The 20103-nt window shown below is 38.0% G+C and overlaps 1 protein-coding gene across 4 annotated transcripts in view; it reads right to left on the minus strand.

Moving 5' to 3' along the window:
- Positions 1–368: 368 nt before the first annotated feature.
- EPHA6 (EPH receptor A6) overlaps positions 369–20103 on the minus strand; it is a 543420-nt gene continuing 523685 nt past the window's right edge. For all 4 annotated transcript variants that reach the window (XM_075434878.1, XM_075434861.1, XM_075434886.1 and 1 more), the window contains 3 exons: positions 16588–16781; positions 14146–14295; positions 369–11237 (listed from right to left, as the gene is read on the minus strand). In XM_075434878.1, the coding sequence (XP_075290993.1) occupies positions 11123–11237; positions 14146–14295; positions 16588–16781 (459 nt within the window). In that variant the 3' untranslated portion in view covers positions 369–11122. The remainder of the gene's footprint in view (positions 11238–14145; positions 14296–16587; positions 16782–20103) is intronic.

Genomic DNA, 20103 nt, shown 5'->3' on the forward strand with positions numbered 1-20103 from the left:
ACTGCATTTGTCAGTGGGAGTTTTGAAAAAATGCTAGAGAAGGACTTGCATGAAAGGAGCTGCATGGCTCAGTGAACCACCCTAAGGAGGGTGAACAGTACTGCAGAATCTTAATAGTACATTAAAATGTGTTTAAAATTCAGATTCCCAATGTTTCTCCAGAAGGAGAGAGTGTTGTTGTTTGGAACTTTTAATGTGTACAGTTTTCTCCTGATGTTGTTAACTGTATGTGCATCTTGACAAGGTGTTTATCAGAGCATAAATGCTCAGTGGTAAGCACAGAAGAGGCCACTATGATTAAACATTCGTTAGCTGAAAAAAACCACAAAAACACCCTGAAGCATCTCAAGTGTTCGAATATATCGCCGGTCCATCTTTATTAGTACACCACCCTGTGTTAAGCAGCTGGGTTTTTTTTGCATGATCATGTATGACAGGCTTCATTGTGTATCATTATATTAGTAACTTAAGGCAAAACAAACACCATTAACTCAAAAATAACCACCAGTACTGTAACTTTTATTTGCTAATAAATATCTTAATAAACAGGCTTACCCCATCTGTAAGACCTGATAATGCCTCTTAGGAAATCATAGAAAAATAAAATACAATAATAATCAGTAACTTGTACCTTGTACAAAAATCTTATTATGTTGCTCAGCAGGTAGCTTTGCCAAACCCCATATTCCTTCTGCAAAGAGATGGCATATGTAATGCAATTCACCTTAAAAACACCCTAATGTTGAGAGCTGAGCATTCTATTACACTATTAACTTGTAGGCATGCCAGCACATGAAAATTTACATGGAGCATCATATTATCATAGGAATAGAATAATAATAAAAAAAAGAAGATAACACCACTTTTCAGTAAATAATAACAACTTCACTTCTAATGTAAATTCCCCTTGGGACTGCAAATGAGTATATTACGCTTTTTACTTCATGGCTATTCCTACAATACTGTTATAAACTGGCAAAAAGGCAGAAAGAAAAATGCAGTGGGAACATGTATGGGAGATACATTACGTGAAGAAAAAGTCATTCTGAGCAGTGAGGCAGTCCCAGGGGGAAACGAACGACACCAGCTGTAAAATGTCCGGTCTCTCCCAATGAGCAGCTTGCGCTTGCTGTGTGCAATGCCACGAGTTCAGACCGATGAAGGTACAACTTCGAGGTACAGTACCAAGGCTGCTTTTCTGTGAGATGAGTGGTGAAGACTGAGTCACAGGGAGTTGTCATTATTCAAATACAACTTGGTAAGAGGAAAAGAAGCATCGGCGAAACAAATGTTATTGGGGGTCTTCAAAGAAAAGAGGGGTTTCAGACTACTGGTAAGGATATGTGATCTGTGCTGAGGCCACGGTTTGTTTGTAAAATAGTTTGCGAGTATTATGATTATACTGTTACTTTTGAAGCCATCTACCTTTAAAGTTTTGACATGGCTGCTTAAATATATAATCTAAAGTGTCTGTCATCAAATAACTATTTATATATACACATACATTGATATATTTTATGGCTATGCTAGAACAGCAAACGATGAAGAGCAGTCATATTTAGTTGTGTACAATCTAATTTCACAGAAGAGACAGAGATTAAAACCCCTTTTAATTCAGATACATTTAAAAACAAACACAGAAATAGAGGCTATCCTGAGAAAACATACCAACCACGTTATCTTCCAAGAGAAAATCAAAGCTTATTTTTGGAAGGCAGTCAAATATTTTTCTTGCATCTTTTCTGTAAGTGAAAGTGGTTTGGTTTTTTTTTAAAAAAACTGATGACAAAATTGAAACAAGGAAGATTGCTTTGCTAGAAAACAAACTATTGCCTTTCAGTAAATAGGGTTTCACATGATCTGGAAAAGATTTTCTTTTCCTTGTTAAACTGCAGGTGCAATCCTGAGAAGTGCAAAGTACCTGTTGTTGTTACCAAAGTCAATAGGAGTTGGTACCACACCAGACAAGAACAAGCCCTTTTTGTTAGTCTCCGTGTTTTCAGTCATGGCATCACCATGCGTGAGGTGACTGATACCATGAGACAATTTTGACATTGGCCTCAACAGACGCAGACGCAAGGCTGTAGGTAAGAACAACATACACTGAAGTACTGACTGAATCCAGTTCCTTCACCAGAGTTAACCAAGAAACAACTTTTCCCACTTTTAGTCTGAAATAGCCCTCTCTACCTTATGTAGAAAAGTTGGAAGAAGAAATTGCTGCAAAAGAAACGCTGAAATTAAAAATGCTACACTGCCAATTCAAAGCTAGCTGTTTCTTGGGGAGAGGCAGATAGGGAATCACGGCCATAAGCTTTAAAATGCTTATGTGTTTATGTGTTAGGAATTTTAGAGTAGGATGGGTTTCTTGAGATAGGGAATTAATGAAAGAGTCCAGTAAACAGAATCACTAGGAGGGCATTAGTTATTTTATTTGCTACTGTGCCTTTCATTAACTGGCAAATCTCAAAAATTACACTGCAGTGCACTAGAAGTATGGAACAGCTTGTTCAAAGAGGCAAATGATCAGCTAGGACGGCTATTATGAAGTGGAGACTGTATTGCACAATGGTACATGTTTAGGAAAAAAGATAGATAAACAAATCCTAGTTTTTTGTAGGTTCTTTTTGTTTGGTGAGGATAGTGGTTTTATCCTGAATTAAAATCCAGGAGTTTGTGGAATTTTCTAGGGGGAAAAAAACCCCAACCAACCCAAAACATTTCTTTTAGATGCTCTATTAGATGTGTAGGTCATTCAAATACTTATTCCAAACTCAGAGATGGTAACCCATTCCAGATAAAAACAACAGTGCAGCAACCACCTTTTGTACCTTGCAGTTCAGCTCTACCATGTTGAAGGTAACCATAATCTATTTCATCACATCTCTGAGGTAGTAGCGTTGTCTTTTATGCTCAGTGCAATCCCTTTCCCCCTATGAAATGAGGCGATCCGTATGGAGGCAAATCTACAGAAACTCTTGATCCGAAACCTGTTTCAGTCTATGACATGTTCTTACGGATTTAAGTGATTGGGATCATGCCCTGAATGACCAACCTACATCTCAACCTGAAATTCTGAACAGAGAAATTACAACTAGCAAAAAATTTTAGCAATACATTTGAATGACAAGACAGCATGTGTCTTAATAAATGTTGGTCCTCTAACAACAAACCAAACATGACAGTGGTGGGATGCAGGAAGAAAACTCTTTAACAGAATATGGTGCTCTTCAACCCTGTGCAAATTCTGTAAGGGAAGTATCTCTATTTTTAATACTTTTCCTAGAAGATGCAAGGGAAGACAGACTTTTTATTATGACTTTTTTTTTATGACTATGACTCTAATTATGACTTTTTTTGTTTTCTTCATCTCACTGCCAGTGAAGTCAGTAACAAGCTCTCATGAATTTTGGTCACAGCAAGACTGTGCCTACTGACACCGAAACATTTAATTCCTCACAGTTACATCATTGTCCCAGGAATTACTCCGTCAAGAAGTTTATAAAATTCTTTCAGCAGGATATGGAAATATTGGGTGTTTTAGAGCAGAACCTTCCCAAGACAAAAATGGAGCTTCCAGCTGGCATTAAGTAACTAAAATAATCTAGAGATCTGAAACACTGCACTTTGTCTTTCTCAGCTAATCCTATTGTACGTAAAGGGACTGCAATGGCAAGTTACACAACTCGGAGCACTCAGCTTCTAAAAAATAAATATCCTATTTTGCTTTTCTTTTTTCCTCTTAATCATTCTCCAGTAGAGCTCAGGCTGAATGAGAGAAAAGTGAAAATTCACTTTGTAAGCCACTGTTAATCAGATACCTGTACTCTCAGTTTATTCAGGTTCCTCTCAAAAATGCCGATATGCATCAAGAAGAACAAGTAGTGTCTACTGGGGGTTCTAACCTAAATTATGACAGTTTTACCAGGTTTTTGTCATAGGCTGGACCCTGGAAAACCAGCAACTAGATTTGTGCCTATCACTGCTGTAGAGGAGCTTCAGAGCATTACGGTGTGATGATACTATGAAAATATTCTCTTGAGTGTTTCAGTGGGCACTTTTTCCCCATTCACAAACAGAAATTAATATGTGGATTCCAGTGCAGGTTTCCCCCAAATTCGATTTTCCAGATCCTAGATTCAAGGTTGCTCTTCATACAACCAAGGCTCCAGGCATCACACAGTTCATAATACAGAGAGCTAGATTTCTCTTCAATTTGTGAATTTTCAGTCCCAGGGTTTTGGCTTATCAACCGCTCAATATACACGCTGCTGCTTAGCAGTTCTCCACTGAATTGTCAATAATGAGAAGTAGTAACATAACATTATGATTTATTCAGAAATTTGTAATCAGCTTGATCATGTGCACATTAGAGATGAATATTCCTCAAAACATGTAGTATTTCCAAAATGAAGAAAAAAGTCAGCAATACCTCCTCACGTATCATGAACAGTATGTGCAGGAGGTTCTGTAGTAATACTAATGAATATACTGGACTCCTCAAGGAAACCATATGTGGTACTGAAGTTAAAAAAAATGACAAAATATGTTATCCTGTGCTGCCTTACAAAGATTTTGTAGGGACTTGGATTTGCAAGTTCTTTATGCCTAGCTCTACTCATGTAAATAGTCCTATTTCTAATCAGCCTCCTTAGACAAATTAAGCAGCAGAATCACATAACTGTTTACAGATTCAGGAGTTTCTGAGCATGGTGCAGTACGTACATTATTACTGAGACACACGTGTAGTTACCTACTAGTCACAGTGCTCAGATGCTTAGGCATGGGTCAAAATTTTGGACAGGAACAATGTAGAACAGGTGTGAAAACTTCAAATGATTTTGAGACTGATCTTTTAAATATATTTTTTTTCCATATCTTCAGTGTCATGACTTGGAATTTTTTATTCCAGTTGAATTACACAGGTATGAAAAATCAGATAATACGCTAAACCTTTCTGGAAGAGAGGTGTACTTGGGAAATCTCTTGCAGGAAAGAAACGTTAAGAGATACTCATGTAGAATATTTAAAAAAATGTACACACCAATAGATTTCACTGAACTGGTGTTTTAATATTGCATATATAAAATAAGGAAATATATTTTAGCTCTAATCCATTTTTTAACCTCATGGCTTTTTCATCAACCATTTTTGGTGGTTTTCCTTTCTAAAGTTCAGCACATTCTTATACTATACGCTGGCATATCCTTACTCATATTCGCTTGAAAATTTCCCTCATTTTAACCTCATAAATGCCTATAAATGGCTATTTAAAAGAAAATAATTTATATACTGTTTAGACATCTTTGGTGACTTAAGCAAAGGGACTCAAACTGTTTATAGCATGGAGTACATCTTACTAGAGATGCTGGCTTATGGGCATCTCACTTCCCCTTTATGATCACTGGTGATTTCTACAGTAATTAGTTGTGCGGAAAAGAATCAGTAGAAAGGGGTTTGGAGTGGTGGCGGTAGAAGGGTCAGCATCAGGTGACCAGGCAGCTTTCTGTTAGACAGGTTGAAAATATTTTTTCTGCCTGTGGAGGAAAAGAGAGGCTGTCCATTTCCAGAGAACGCGCCAAGGCAGTTTGGGAAGTACTGTACACATACAGTGCATGCCATTAAAAATTTTAAAAGCCAGTGGAGCAGATCAACCCCATTAGCATTATTGGGAGTTAGGTAATTAATTTTGTAGGTTTGACAAATCTCAGACATTATGATATACATTATATTTACAATTCTTTATGTATATATTTTGTTTCTAATAGCGTGCTCAGCATATCCTGGTCTATAATCTGAGGAACTCTATACAACCATAGCACTCATGGATGAGCAGTGTGCACTACTAAATACAGTATATGATGATAGAAGATATTTGTGAGCTGTAAGTGCATGGAATTGTCTTGTGCAACTCTTTTGTTTTTTTTTTGTTAGAGCTCCTTAGCACAATATGGACAGTTCTTCATTTTTCACCTTATTGTAGACTTTAGGGTTTTTTTTTCTTTTTCAGTGCCGATTAATTTGTTTCTCTAGGAGATTTCATGATCAGTGTCCTACAAGTATTAGCCCAGCCCATCTTCCCCTCACTCTTGAAAAATAATAATAGTACCATTATAAAAAGAAAAAAAGATACTATCTTTGCCATCTATTCAGGAAAGATCTATTACAGTTGGTGAACAAGGGTATTCTGGAAGAAAGCTCTTTAACAGAATACAGTGCTCTTCAACCCTGTGCAAATTCTGTAAGTGAAGTATCTCTATTTTTAATACTTTTCCTAGAAGATGCAATGGAAGACAGACTTTTTATTATGACTCTAATTTTTGTTACTCTAAAAGATCTGTTGGACTGGATTAGAAGTAAATCCTCCTTTCCACTCTCTGTGGGACACATTCCAAGATAAACTGAGCCTGTGATGGGGTAGTTACAGCTACCCTGCATTCATAAGAGAAATTCTTAGCTGCCAGAATATGTCCTGTAAAACCATTCCATCAGCTGAGTTAAAACAGCTATATACATGCTTCAGTTTGCAGTGGGTCCAGCTGAAATTCAGCAACTGATCTTCAATACAATTTAAAGTGTGTTCTGTGCTGCTTTACCTTGGTGGCTGATATGGTCCCATGGGGTCATTCTAACATGGAAATTGCTGTAGTTAATACAGACTTACTAGACACCTCCAGAGTCCCAGCTAGTCCACACAGTAAATCTCTACTGCATCTGAACAAAGGGCATCTGTATGTTACTTATGACCCACCTTTGGATCCTGTATGAATCTGCATTGAAAAAGAAATTAATGGAGCCCAGTATTAGGCTCATCATATAAAAAATGGATAGTCAGTCTTAAATTACAGAAAAATCAAAGTACTATAGTGTATGAATTCCATGTCAGAATAATCCAGCTAATATCTAATACAATTTTGGACACAGAATGTTTTGTCCAGAGTAACTAATTTATTTCAATTTATTGTTGAGAGCACTATTTGCAATTAAAGGATTGCCTTATGCTGAAAAGTCTTGGCTCACGTCTTAAAGCATAGCATGTGTCTAATCTTTTATTGGACAGACACTGGATTCATGGGGAACAAAAAGGGTACTAGTTCAGGTCTCTTCCTTTCACGTTATGGAGTCCCGTTGCCTCTCAGTAATTCAAATGCGCAAACACCTCATGAGCAAAATCTACTAAACCTTCTGCTGTTACTTGTTCAATTTTAACACTGGCATTACGGACAAGATCCTCTTTTTTTTCACAGGTTCAGCATAAGTACTGGATACGATCAATGCATGAGATTCACCTGACCAAACACAGATGCCTGGGTATGAGTTGGTCATTTTGATCTCTTTGAATGCAGAGAAACAGGTGCTTCTTTGGCACAGTTCATCTAATCCAGAAGTAAATAATTACATTTGTCAGATGGCTCACATCCTACAAGGGCCCACTTCGCTGATTAGAAGGGAACCTTGGATGACTAGCTCAAATGCAGACCTCCAAAATTAGATGAGAAGAATTCCTCCCAATAGGTCTTAGGGCTCTGACTGACAAGTGGGGATAGCTTCAGCAAGGATGACTGATACGGTTTCCATGTTAGATGACCACCTCACTTGGCTGCATGGACATCCAAGTTGCTTGTCAGTCAACTTTGGAAGCACTGCAGTTGGCACATGATGGATAGCTGGGGCAGTGCACTTGGCCAAGAGACACTAACCTGGTCCTGCTCAGCAGTCAAGGCCCTCACGCTATGTTTTGGAGGCTTAAGTGATACACGAGTAGTGGTAACAGTTAGGATGGATGGATTTTATTCTAGATTAATGACAATCAGATCTGTGAGAAAAATTTACACGTTGATATTACTTGTAAGTAACTATTTCCTTATGTCCACATTTTAATGCTTTTTTGTTTTTTTTGGCTTGCATATCATGCACACTATTTTGTGAACTTTCAATGAGTACTTTTAGTCATGAAGCACTCTGCAATGTGGGCCAAATTCTCAAAACCAGCCTACTAGATTTGCTTAAATTTGTTAAATCTGAACTCTAACCACACACTGCAATATGCAGGAGAACTAGAGCCAATTTTCACTTGAAGAAAGTATCCTCTGTAACAAAGAAAGTTACTCTGATTTCACACAGATGTTTGTGGCCTGCACAGAATTAAGCTCACATTTGAAAAACAACACCTGTTGGCGTTGTTTTTGTTGTTTTTAAATGAAAAAATTAGGACCCCCCCCAAAAAAAAACAACCAAACAAGAGTAGGCTTGAGATCGGAGCAAGAGCAAATAAAATGTTTCCAAAATGGTGAAAATGTAAATTTGATCAAGATATAACTATTATGAAAGTGTCATACTGCACCACAACAACAAGAAACCAAGCTGTATAAACCCACAAAATCCTGGATTTACAATGTTTTTAATAAATTCCCTCACCCAAAGAATCCCTTGTTCTTTCCTGTCTATTTACCCAAACTCTTGTTTATATTAAAAATATATCTGATTAATAAATGTTTTAATATTGTTATATTTTTTCCTATTGAAAATATATTTTCAGTAGTGTGATAAATTTGGAAATTAATTTCCGTGAAATATATCCAGGTTGTGTGCACGTAACATGCCGCTCTGCATCCACACTACCAGGAATGAAAGAAACGTGCAAAGGAGAATTTAAAAGTGCACATACATGGTTTGCATTAGTTATGAATAGTTTTGAAACCCCATTAACAAATAACAGACTCATACCTCCTCGGTAATGTATTTAATTGTGAAAGAGGCTCCTTCCACAGATGTCACGTTGTTGGCCATGGAAGCAATGACAGGCAAAACAGATAACAAAATAACAAAGGAAAATCAACTTTTAAATTACTCTGTGATTATAGCATTTTTTAAAAGGCTTCAGGTAAGTATGATTTTCTTTCCATAAGGAAAGCTTTACTAAAAAATTGTTCAGATGTGGAACTGGGGCAGAATTTTTCAAGTGACAGTCACAGAAAAGAACAAATGCTTTTTTCCCCCCACTAAAGGCCTGTGATCCTGCAAAAAGAACATGCTTGTACAGTCCTACTGAGTTCAGCAAGACTACTCATGCTGATAAAATTACCTTTGTAGCTAGAATAGGACTGGTACTGCCCTTCTTTAAACAAGCTCATCAAATTGACATTGTAGAACACCAGTGAATCCTGATCTTTAGAAAACTTGTTCCTCAGTTAAGCCTGTTCTGTTTTAATGAAAGAAAAGAAAATTTACTTAGTGCACTAGTGTTATCCCACTTAATTTAATGCAGTTATTCCAAAATAAAGTGACAACAGTGAATCAGGCCTAGTGTGTCTTACTCTGTGAACTGGTTGGAAGCATAATCCTTTCCGAGTTGCTTTCTGATTTTCCTTCTTTGCCACTGGTATACAATGGCAGCCTTTCCCAAGAGTTAAGAAATACGTTTTGATTTACAAGCTGTAAATTAAGCAGTAAATATAATTATGATTAAAGTAGTTATTTAATTTTGATATACACATACATTATTCTAATTACCCAAATGCATGTTTTAATGGAAGGGTTGTAATGCTTGAGTATATTGGAATGCCATATAACTCAAAAACGTTCTCCAAACTATGTATAAATCAACAAAAGCATCTGCACCCAGTTTACATGTGACATGCATGTAGATTTGCATGTGACTTCAACAGCATGCAGACATGCGCTCCTTCCGCTCTTCCCAGTAGCGCATATCTCATGCAAAAGTTTGGAAATGTAGCCCAGCACATCTGTGTAAGTTGTCTGAATAGAACATGAAAGCTGTAAGTCTTAGAGAGGTACAAAGATTTATGTTAGGCCTTTGCAGCCATTTTCTTGCATGTAAATATGGCTATTGAAAAGTTCTAAAGGTAATTGTCTTCGATGTCATTTAGATATCTGTACTAAATGAAGATCTAGCCCCTAGTAACCAGAGCTCCATTTCAGCAGAGTCTGCTTTTTGCTTCTAAAAGTAGTTAGAAGTAGACTCAAGGCAACATATTATTACACTGCTGTCCTACATCTCCTTTCCTGCCTACGTACAAGATAATTGAATACCGCAGCGTGTAACTTCCAGCATTAGTTGGTGGTTGTACCACTGCCCTCAACGGGAGGATGCAATGGCCAGCCTGCTGCCATGGGAATAAGCACATCACCCCACTAATGGCTGGCCCTCTAAGGTCTGCTACCACTGGTGGAAATTATGCTTAGTTCAAGCAGCAGAAGCATGCATTTTTGCAACAGAAAGCTTTCTGAAGTCTATGTGGCCACGATGTAGCCAACAACCATGTTTTACACGTGGTTATGGAAACGTTACAATCAGTTTTCCAGTGAATATTTGCCATGTAGTAGAAGCAAATGCTGAGTATTACAAGGGGAAAAAAAAAGGACTAGGGTGGTGAAGAATCTGCAGGATGAACAAATTTTCCAACCTAATCTAAAATTTTAAGCATAAAAAGTGTCAAGTGCTAAAGTAATTCAAAATTAAGGACTTTAAGATTTCAAAGAGATTTCTTTCACTATCCTCCCAATTATTCACACAATGAAAACTTGCTACATAAAATCATCAGTCATTTCTGCAAACGATACTAATGTTTTGAGGCACCGGCTTACCAGCATTCAAACTATTATAAAGTAATATAATGATAGGACCCATACATTTGGATTTAATTAAGAGATAAAATAAATATTTATGTCAAACTTCGTTTTGATTTCACATTTGGTATAGGAAGTTACATGGTCACAGAACATGAAAGAAGTCAAATACTTTTTGATCTACCAGCAAACTCTAAATACATCGATAAAGAAGCCACATCAGGCCAAATAGATTACTACTTTCAAGTAAGTTCGTGAAAGTTTCCCAAATACTGTTATACAAAGTTACACATCCATGCTGAGTTATTCATCAATGTGTAGCGAGAGTCTTGCAGTAGGCCAGGATTTTATGGGCAGAGGAGCTATGCAGTGTGATTAAAAATTCCAGTTTGGAAGCATTAACATAGAAGTACTTTCATAGTCTGAACAGGAAACTGCAGTTCTTGAAGTTGGGAAGAACAGAAGGGAAGAATGAGAATATTTTTCCGTTTTAGAAATGCTGAGGCACAAAACACAGTTGATTCTAGTACTTTTATACATGAAATCCTTTCTCCTGTATGTGCATCATGTGTAACCGCAAAGTCTGTAAACTGCTGACTATTCGTCTCTGGTGTCCAATGAGTACAACTCCAATTCTTCTAATGTCACTGCAAGATAAAAAGTTTCATCTTGGATGCAAGTATAGTAAAGCCTCTTGCATACAAAAGAGTATAAATATATGATGAATACCTCTTCTTCAGGACAGTTTACCTTCCTGACTGGGGGATATAAGAAAGCTGCAAACATTCAAGTTTTCTGCACCTGTCAATTACAAATTTTTAAAGACAGCCATTTAAGAAAAAAAAAATATTTTGTAGTTGGAGCACTGGTATCTTTTGTGACACTACTGGTCAAATAATTTTTGCAAATCTTGGGGAAGAACCTGAGTGGTGGTTTCTAATAGCTCATTTTTAGCAATGTGCTAGCAGTAAATGTTTCCCACTCATACTTGCAAATGAACAGGGCTGATACACTCACTCTTGCAGTCCTGACGTGGAAATAAGAGGGGCTGTGCATCTCATGATTCGGGGAATGGTGATGAGAGGTGGTCTAAAGATCAGAATAGCAGAGAATCTTCCAGCTCGACTCATATTTCCCTCAATCCCATTCAGACCTGCACCCCAGAGTGAGTAGCTCACCCACAGAGCTTGATTCTTTGGCAGGAATAAAGTCAACAGCCCTCAGCATCCAGCAAAATTCTCTAGCTTCATTGTTCTCTAAACATCACCAGCTACACAATGCTGAGAAAGATCACAGAGGTGACGAGGGCAGGAAACTTCAGATATGCCCCGTCAATTGTGCACCTGCCACGCTGGGACACAGCATAGACATCGCCTGTTTAGATACCCTCAAAAATTGTTTGGTGATATAGGTAGTAAAGGAGCCCATGGGATGAGGCACGACCTTTATGAATTTCAGATTTGCAGTTCAAGATACCCGGCTCTGCAGCCTCCAGATGAAGAGCCACTGGATAGCAGCAGCTATTATGTACTTGGGCTTAACACCCACATGGGGAATGATACACAACGCTTAAGGTCAACAGGGACTATGCAAAAATATTGAGCATCTTAGAAGCTAAAAAGAGTCAGCTAAAAGAATAAACCTTTACAGGGGAAGTGGTATTAGAAATGCAGGAACAATGCATAGCACTTGTCAAGGAAGGCCTGATAAAACTGAGAAAGAAGCCAGCAGGCCTAGGGTAATGGAGGTTATTCGAATAAAGAAGGAATCTTTCAAAAAGCTGAAGTGGTATCTAAAGAAAGAAAGTAGAAAGGATGATAACCTTAGGCAGATTATCTGTAAAAACACAATGAAGCAGGCTACAAAAGAACTTGAGGAACAACCAGAAAAAGACACCTAATAATCAAACTCATCATAAATCTTTTTGTAAGCTCAGTGGGGTACAAGATGCCTGACAGGGCATCTGTAGAGTCTAATGATGATTTGTGTATAAAAGAGCACTGAAATACTGGCCCACTGGCAGAAGGCTAAACCAATTATTTGAGTTGATATTCACTGTGGAAGAAATTCAAGTGACTCCCATGTCAGAACCTTTATGGAAGACTTGTCAGAGCATCTGTCTGAAGCTGAAGTGACTGCAGGATAGGTTTTAGGACAAACTGAAAAAACCAAGCAACAACACACCTCCAGAACAAGACTATATTTAGCCAAGAGTTTTAAAAGAGTTCAAGGATGAAGCAGTGGAATTACTAACAGGGATGTGAGAGAGGGAGGTTTCAGCTCTGTTCCACTTGCTTAATAATTTCTTGGTGCCTGTGGCATGGAGAGTGGTGCCAGGCAAAATAAAAAGTTTCCAGGGCAGATACGGGGAACTGCAGACCTGTGAGCCTGAAATCATTCCAGGGCATAACAGAAACTACAGTAAAGTACAGAATTATTGGATGCCTGGATAAATTACCTGCTTGAATCACTATAGCTTTTGCAAACAGAAGTCCTATTTTACAAACTTATTTGTTTTCCAGTCGAGGAATCAGCATACATATGGATGAAGGCAACCTATTTGATACACCGTACCTGGATTTCCAAAAGCTTTAGAGAAGATTCGTCATCAAAGCTTTATAAGGAAAATAAGGAGCTATTGCAGAAGATCTTTGCGTGACTAAATAACTGGTTTAAAGACAGAAGGTTAGGAGTAATTTCTCCTGTTTTAAAATGTAGTCATCAATGGAAATCTGCAGGGACCTACTCTGTGATAATGTCAAAAACAGTAAATGGTCTGAAAAAACAGGTGAGCACAGAGGTGAAAAAGTCAGTTGGTGAGACTGAGCAGTAAGGGAAAGGGCCAGCTGTGAAGAGTTTCAGAAGGATCTTATAAGACTAAGTGGCTATGCCATAAAGCAGCAGATGAAATTCAGTGTAGGTGAATGTAAAGTGATACACATGGGAGAAAACCAGTCCTACCTTCATATGTAAAATTACCGAGTCTTAACTGACCATTATTAATACAGATAGTCTCAGCATCAAATAAAAGATTAGGATTAATGGAAAGGGGATAGAGAACAAAATAGATGGTATCATTATGCTACCATATTAATCCATAGTTTGCCGAAACCCTTACACACTGGATGCTGTGTTTTCATTTGAAAAATGATAGAGTGGAGTCAGAGATGGTTGAAGAAGGGCAGCAAGGCATGGCACAACTCCCATGTGAGGACTGACATGGGCTTGATGATTTTCACAGCAACATAAGAAAAGATTTTTGCCACTGATTTTGGTGGTCTAGATCAAAACTGATTCCCCAAGAAACATTTAAGGATATTCTCTGCCTGACCTTTGGCAGTGTTTGGTATGGTCACAGAATGAAACTGTCAGTTCTGGGTCTCTTAATCACATCTTTCTGCACTGTTTGGTAAAAAACTGTGTTGGTCTTTTATTAGCTTAGGTAGGAAAGGAAATGAAAGCACTGTTCCATACATCATGATAATTACGTCACTGCAACATCCAAAGAAATTCAGATTGGTTAGTCACTGTAGGGATAATAGATTACATACTTACTCAATACTCATTCTGGAAACCATATCCAAAGTTGTGAAACCTGCTGCCATGAAGTTATTTTTATACTGACCCATTTTTATGGAGTCCAGCCAGTCACTGACTGAAACAAACAAAGGATATTCTGCAACTTCACCAGGTGAATCTGGCATTCTGTAAAAACAAAATGCAAAGGTTGCCAAAGCACTACAAAATATGACACTTGCTTTGATCTAGTAGACATTGTTTTTATTAAAAGGCAGAAGGAATGAGAAAGGAGCCTGAGCTGTAAAGGTTAGATCCTCACTGAGGATCGCTTTAACCTGTTGCCTAAAACTTACAAATCATGTCAGTCTGCCAAGTTGCACTACTTAATACATTTTTTTAAAGCACTGCAGCTTGGTAAACCGAGGAACAAACCTCTCCCACTGCTCCTGTTTTTGTTCCCACAGAGCATTTCTTTACAGATCTCATGTGTTCAGGATGATAATAATTTGTAAATACAGTAGTCAGAGGACAAACAAAATCTAACATGAGATACAATTTAAAAATACTAAAACACTGCAAGATGATTTTTACATTTATCACAAAAAAATCCTAAATGGCTCCTTATTGCTCTACCATTATGCAATGGGAACACTGATTACAGTATTCAAAGCCTAAAATTAAGCCTAAAAGAAGCAAAACCAAAAACATCTTATATCTTTGCTTTTATATAGAGTAGCAAATAAAAATGAATGGGCTAATGTAGTCACATTTCTGTTTCAGTTCTTTTCCCTAATATTATCACAAGTGAAACAGAAATAGAAAAAAAAAATCCAATTCTGGGGCATGTATTTTCAGGCTTTTGTTGTATACCATACTGGTGAGGGCTCACAGCTTCCACTGACTTTGCACATTTTGTGTAGAGAAGCTGTAAGAATAGAAAGCAGAAAAAGCACGCTGCTGTTTATAAAAGCTTTGTGACAGCCTTTAGGAGAAAGATATCATTTATTTAAAATGAAAATTTAGACAGCAAAAGGCAACCAACATTTGACTGATGGAACATGACTTACGTAGAATGTAGGAAGCAACACACCCTAGTATCTTAACATACTGAGTTTCAGCCACACAGATTTTCATTCATACTATCAAAATGATAGATAGAGAAACTGAAGGACAGGAGAACACTGTTAAGTACAAGTCTCAATTAAAGACCTACTAAGGTCCCTTCCACCTAAATTACTTGATGATTGTGCGATTCCTACAGAATAACTGCTGACCTTATAAATTAACAGTAACACAATAATCATTCAGATTGACTGCATCAAGCATTCCCAAACGAGTGGGAAAACTTTCACAAGCAGGCGAGCTCTGTAAGAGCTCAATTGCAGGAAAACAAGCATAAATTCTTAGGTCTTAAGTAATGTTTTAAAGTAAGAATATATAAAAATGCATTGCTCTGATGCTAAATAAAGTGACCCATGTACAAGTAGCAAGTCATATATATATCTGTATACACATACAGGCCACTAACTCTAGTGCGTGGACATTAAATCCCACAAGTCCCACTAGTCTGTAGTAGATGAAATGGATATAGCCCTAACTCTCAGTTTTTCTAGTAACCTCACTGTTCAGCCTGTCCCACAGCAAGATGCCAGCCTCAGGCTTTGCCCTGTTGCTCAGCCCTTCTCCAAACCATATCAAAACCCTCTTAACCCACTGGGGTTCTCAGCAAGACCCACCTAGGCCTTGAGAACCCCTTATAAATACAAGGAGCTCTCCGTGAAAGCACCATTATCTTAAGGTGAATTTCAGGTAATGAAGAGAGTGAGGCCACCTGTAACTTCACTGATTTCAGCTGATATCCAGAGACAGCTTGGATCAATAAGCCTACAAAAATGACAGATTCCTCTACCACAACCTTGCTTCTCCTGTGGCTGCTTTCATTTCTGTAATATCGTTAATGGAAAAAACTTTTGCAACACCATCAATATTTTTTTGTGGAATGGTAATAGCATAATCTCTTACTTGGTCACTGTTGCCATTCTTCTGCAGATAAATAAGGATCTAGCAAGCTAAGACACAACTATTTTCTGCAGGAAATTACCTAAGGCAGTTCAGAAATTTCTTGGGTGCTGTCAAATGGAGAGACAGGCTGTTGAATAGAGAAAAAAACTACAAAGTGAAAACAAGAACACAGGAGAGGCACCAAAAAAAAAAAAAAGTGAACAAAGAGATTCACAAAGATTATGGATAGACAATGCACAAACAACTCTGAAAAAAAAAGAGAAAAATACCTAATATAATCTGCATGACTTGAGAAAAGAAGTCCTTATACAACAGTGTATTAACAATAAAGCAAACCCCCATAACTTTGTGAATTCAGAACTTTGTGGCTCTTTTCCACTCCTGCTTAATGCCCTAAAACATCTAATGCTAGCCACCGTGTGTGATACAAAAAAAAAGTACCGAAAAGAGACTTACACAAGTACATCCTCCACTAGGTTATGAAGGGTGCTTGGATTGCGGATGAGTTTGTCTAAGAAGCTGACAATGTCACTAAATTTTGGACGGTGGTTCCTCTCCTTTTGCCAGCAGTGAAGCATTAGTTGGTGAAGGGAAGCTGGGCAGCCCATAGGAGCTGGAAGCCTGTAGCCTTCTTCAATAGACAGTATAACCTAAAGAAAGACAATGCATATGATTACCGGGCACTAGAGTTAAATGCTGCAAGGACAGTGTAAAGCTGACAATTAGCAAACAGTGATAACAATTAATGGCACAGCCACTCTCACTGTATGTGTTGCTGGGGCTTCCCTCAGGGAATCGGGGCTGGCAGGAGTGTGACCAGAGATGTGAGGTATTTTGTAGGCATATGAAACACAGTAGGCACTTTGCTAGGCTCTCTGGCCACCCTCTTCAAACAGCCAAGAAAGGAGAAGAAAAAACTAGCCAGTATCCCTATCTTTTTCACCTGCCTGCAGGTTGAAGTTGTACTGAGTGGGGTCGCAGGGCCACAACCAGCCTCGTATGGCCACTGCATACTGGGATGCTCTGATATTTGCATCCTGACAAAGTGTTAGCATGTGGCAATATCATGATACAATGAAGCACTACAAATTCGCATTGCAGCACCTGGCAAATTCACTTGGTGATAACATGTTCTTGCTGATCATTAGAGTATGATTAAATCAGGCAATGTCCCACATACCGAGTTATAGCAACACACAGCATTGTTTAGCACAGCCTCTCTCAGAAACCTGGATGCCCAAGCTGTTTCTGACTAAACAAAAGTTAATAAAATTATGGTGTTACTGTATACGCTAAAGTGAGTAGAACTTTTAGATTCAGCAGCTGTGGAAAACGTTTGGTCAGGATTTGGAAAGAAACAGATCTGTTGTCACAGATAAATCACTTGTATGAAAAATTACATTTGATCAGATTTGAGGGGAGGCTTCATTTTAGTAACACTGGTAACAAAAAACATTGTCTGAAAAGGACATTAGCAGCCCTGGATGATAGGAGGTAGCAAAAGTAGGTAAGGTCCATGAAAAGCTGGCTGGATTCATTCTGTGTAAAATTTAAAAAACAGGCATAAAGGTTACTAGGTTTTGCAATGAGTGGTGGTAGCAGTGGGCATGATGATAGAAATGACGTAGTCAGGATTTCTTGTACATAAATGAATGGAAAGACAGTAAGTGGTTGATAAAAAACAAAGCTAGGAAAAAGACCAACACTACTACACACCTAAGCCTTCCACATAAAAGTCCAACCAATGCTAAATGTTCTCTAACGTACAAATGATTGTACGCAATATTTATAATAACACAGGGCACTTATGAGAAACATACCTACTATATTTATACCCACTCTGCTTTAAGGAGACATTTATCATTTTCACACAGATGTATGTACATGCTGCAGGCATGTTAAAGCAGCTGGCAAGGGGGTACATTAAACTGTTTACAGCAAATCAATGTTTTCTAGCACTCGCTGTAGCTTCAATATATTCACTCTTCTTGTCCTGGAATATATCCTCGTTCTCTTTTTGAATTCTGAATTAATAATATCGTTGGCTCCATTTAGCAATGCCTAATCCTTATGCTGCTAGCATTATGCAAATAAATAAAAGTAATGAAGCTACATTAAGACCTTAGCTCTCCTTCATGGCATGATAGAGAATGGAATGAGACTCATGTAGCTGTACACAGCTGGGTGTCGGAGTTCTATAAAATGAGGTGACTTGGTCCTGCAGTGTATAGCCCTCTTGTACCCTGGCAGAAACACCTATGTGTGTAAAATAAGTGCTTGCAACACGGCAGAGAATTTGATTTGCATGGGGTAAGTTTCAGACCCATCAGCAACAGCACTGGGAAGTACAGGCTACGCCAAAGGCAGCATTATTTCACTATTTGCCACAGGGATCTCTGAATTGTACGCACCCATGAGTCCTGACAGGCCACACACATGCAGACAGGAATAGCCATGCACCTACCGAGGTGATATCTAGCAGTAAATTATATGTCAGTATGATAATCCTTCCACCTGCCTTTCTGGCTATTTATTTATCTCCCTGGGATTTACTTCAGTGTTCCAAAATCTGGGCTGCCGGAATGGCTGCCATAGAAAAAAATACCATCAGATTGCCAGAGAAGTATTTCCTCCAAACCCGTGTCTCCTAACGATGAATAGGCCCCCCAGATTGCTCCTGTTGCAGACTCAGGATGGGTGAAATTCAACCCCACATGCACAAAATTTTATTCACAAAACTGTCAAAACTCACGTATCTCAAGCAGTCTGTCTAACGTGGCTTCATAAACGTAGCTGCTTGTGGGGTATAGCTTATTTGGTGCTTCTCATTGGAGAGGAAATCTTTAGCAGCCCAGAAATGCAGATATCATAGTCTTTACATTTAACTATACCTGTTGCAAATGATGGATTTCTGAAATATTTTTTGGTTTTAAGCGTAAGGGAAAGCTTCTCTACTTTTATGAGACATATAGCAGTTGCTCGACACAACAATAGAGAGCTGATGAAGTTTTTCTAAAATAAATTATTCAGGAAAAAACCAAAAGCAACCACAATTTCCCAGACATTATATTTTCTCTGACACACTCTATTTTACATATCTTTAGAAAAGAAGTTACAGTGCATTTTGTTTCCTTTCTTGTTCAAAAGGAACATTTCAGTACGAAGAGCAATGCCAGCTGGTACTGGTATAAATATAATCTCTCATTAATACCACCACATTTTAAAAATAAACTGCAAATATTGCCTCATTAGTATCCCTTGTGAGGCAATATTATTTTTAGAGTCTAAGAAACAAGAGTAAAGATGTGATAAGTGTCTAATACTGCAATGGGAATCAAGTCTCAAAGGCAGAATTAGAGCTTTTTAGTTCCTTATTTATTTATTTATTTATTTATTTATTTATTTAAGCTCCCGCTTTGCTACTTGCATAACACCTGTCTCTCAACATAGGAATTAGATATCCATAGACCTAAAAGGGAAGAAGTGTTACCTTTTTTTTGCTAATACAAAATTATATCTTGTATAATAGGTAAAGATTATACATGCTAACATCTTTTACATGTCTTTTTCTTTGCCACTTTAAGGTTGAAGAAGCACCACATTAATCGTGAAATGGTCTAAAAGTCTGTATCTACAAGAAGGATATAGCAGCAGCTCTAGCAATCAGTGTAACTCTTTCCACATTGGCAAATCAGCGTCTCATTCATTTCAGCCCGAAAGAATATGAATATTAGCTTAGCCTCTGTACATACAATGCCCTGAGTCTGCTAACAAAAAGGCTGATTACTGCTCTTTGATTCTGGCTTTGTGATGAATGCTTGAAGAGTACCAAAAGGAAGAAAACATGCAAATATGCTGTGCTGCTGTCAAACACTGAGAAAGAGCCTGTAGGTTTCTTTTCAGCGATGAGTGTGTTTAAAACTCATTAGAAGGTCTTGTGGGTCAGCGTTAAGGTGAGTAAAATGGGCAGGG

The sequence above is a fragment of the Opisthocomus hoazin genome, chromosome 1 (assembly GCF_030867145.1).
Source record: "Opisthocomus hoazin isolate bOpiHoa1 chromosome 1, bOpiHoa1.hap1, whole genome shotgun sequence".
In the NCBI taxonomy this organism is placed as follows: domain Eukaryota; kingdom Metazoa; phylum Chordata; class Aves; order Opisthocomiformes; family Opisthocomidae; genus Opisthocomus; species Opisthocomus hoazin.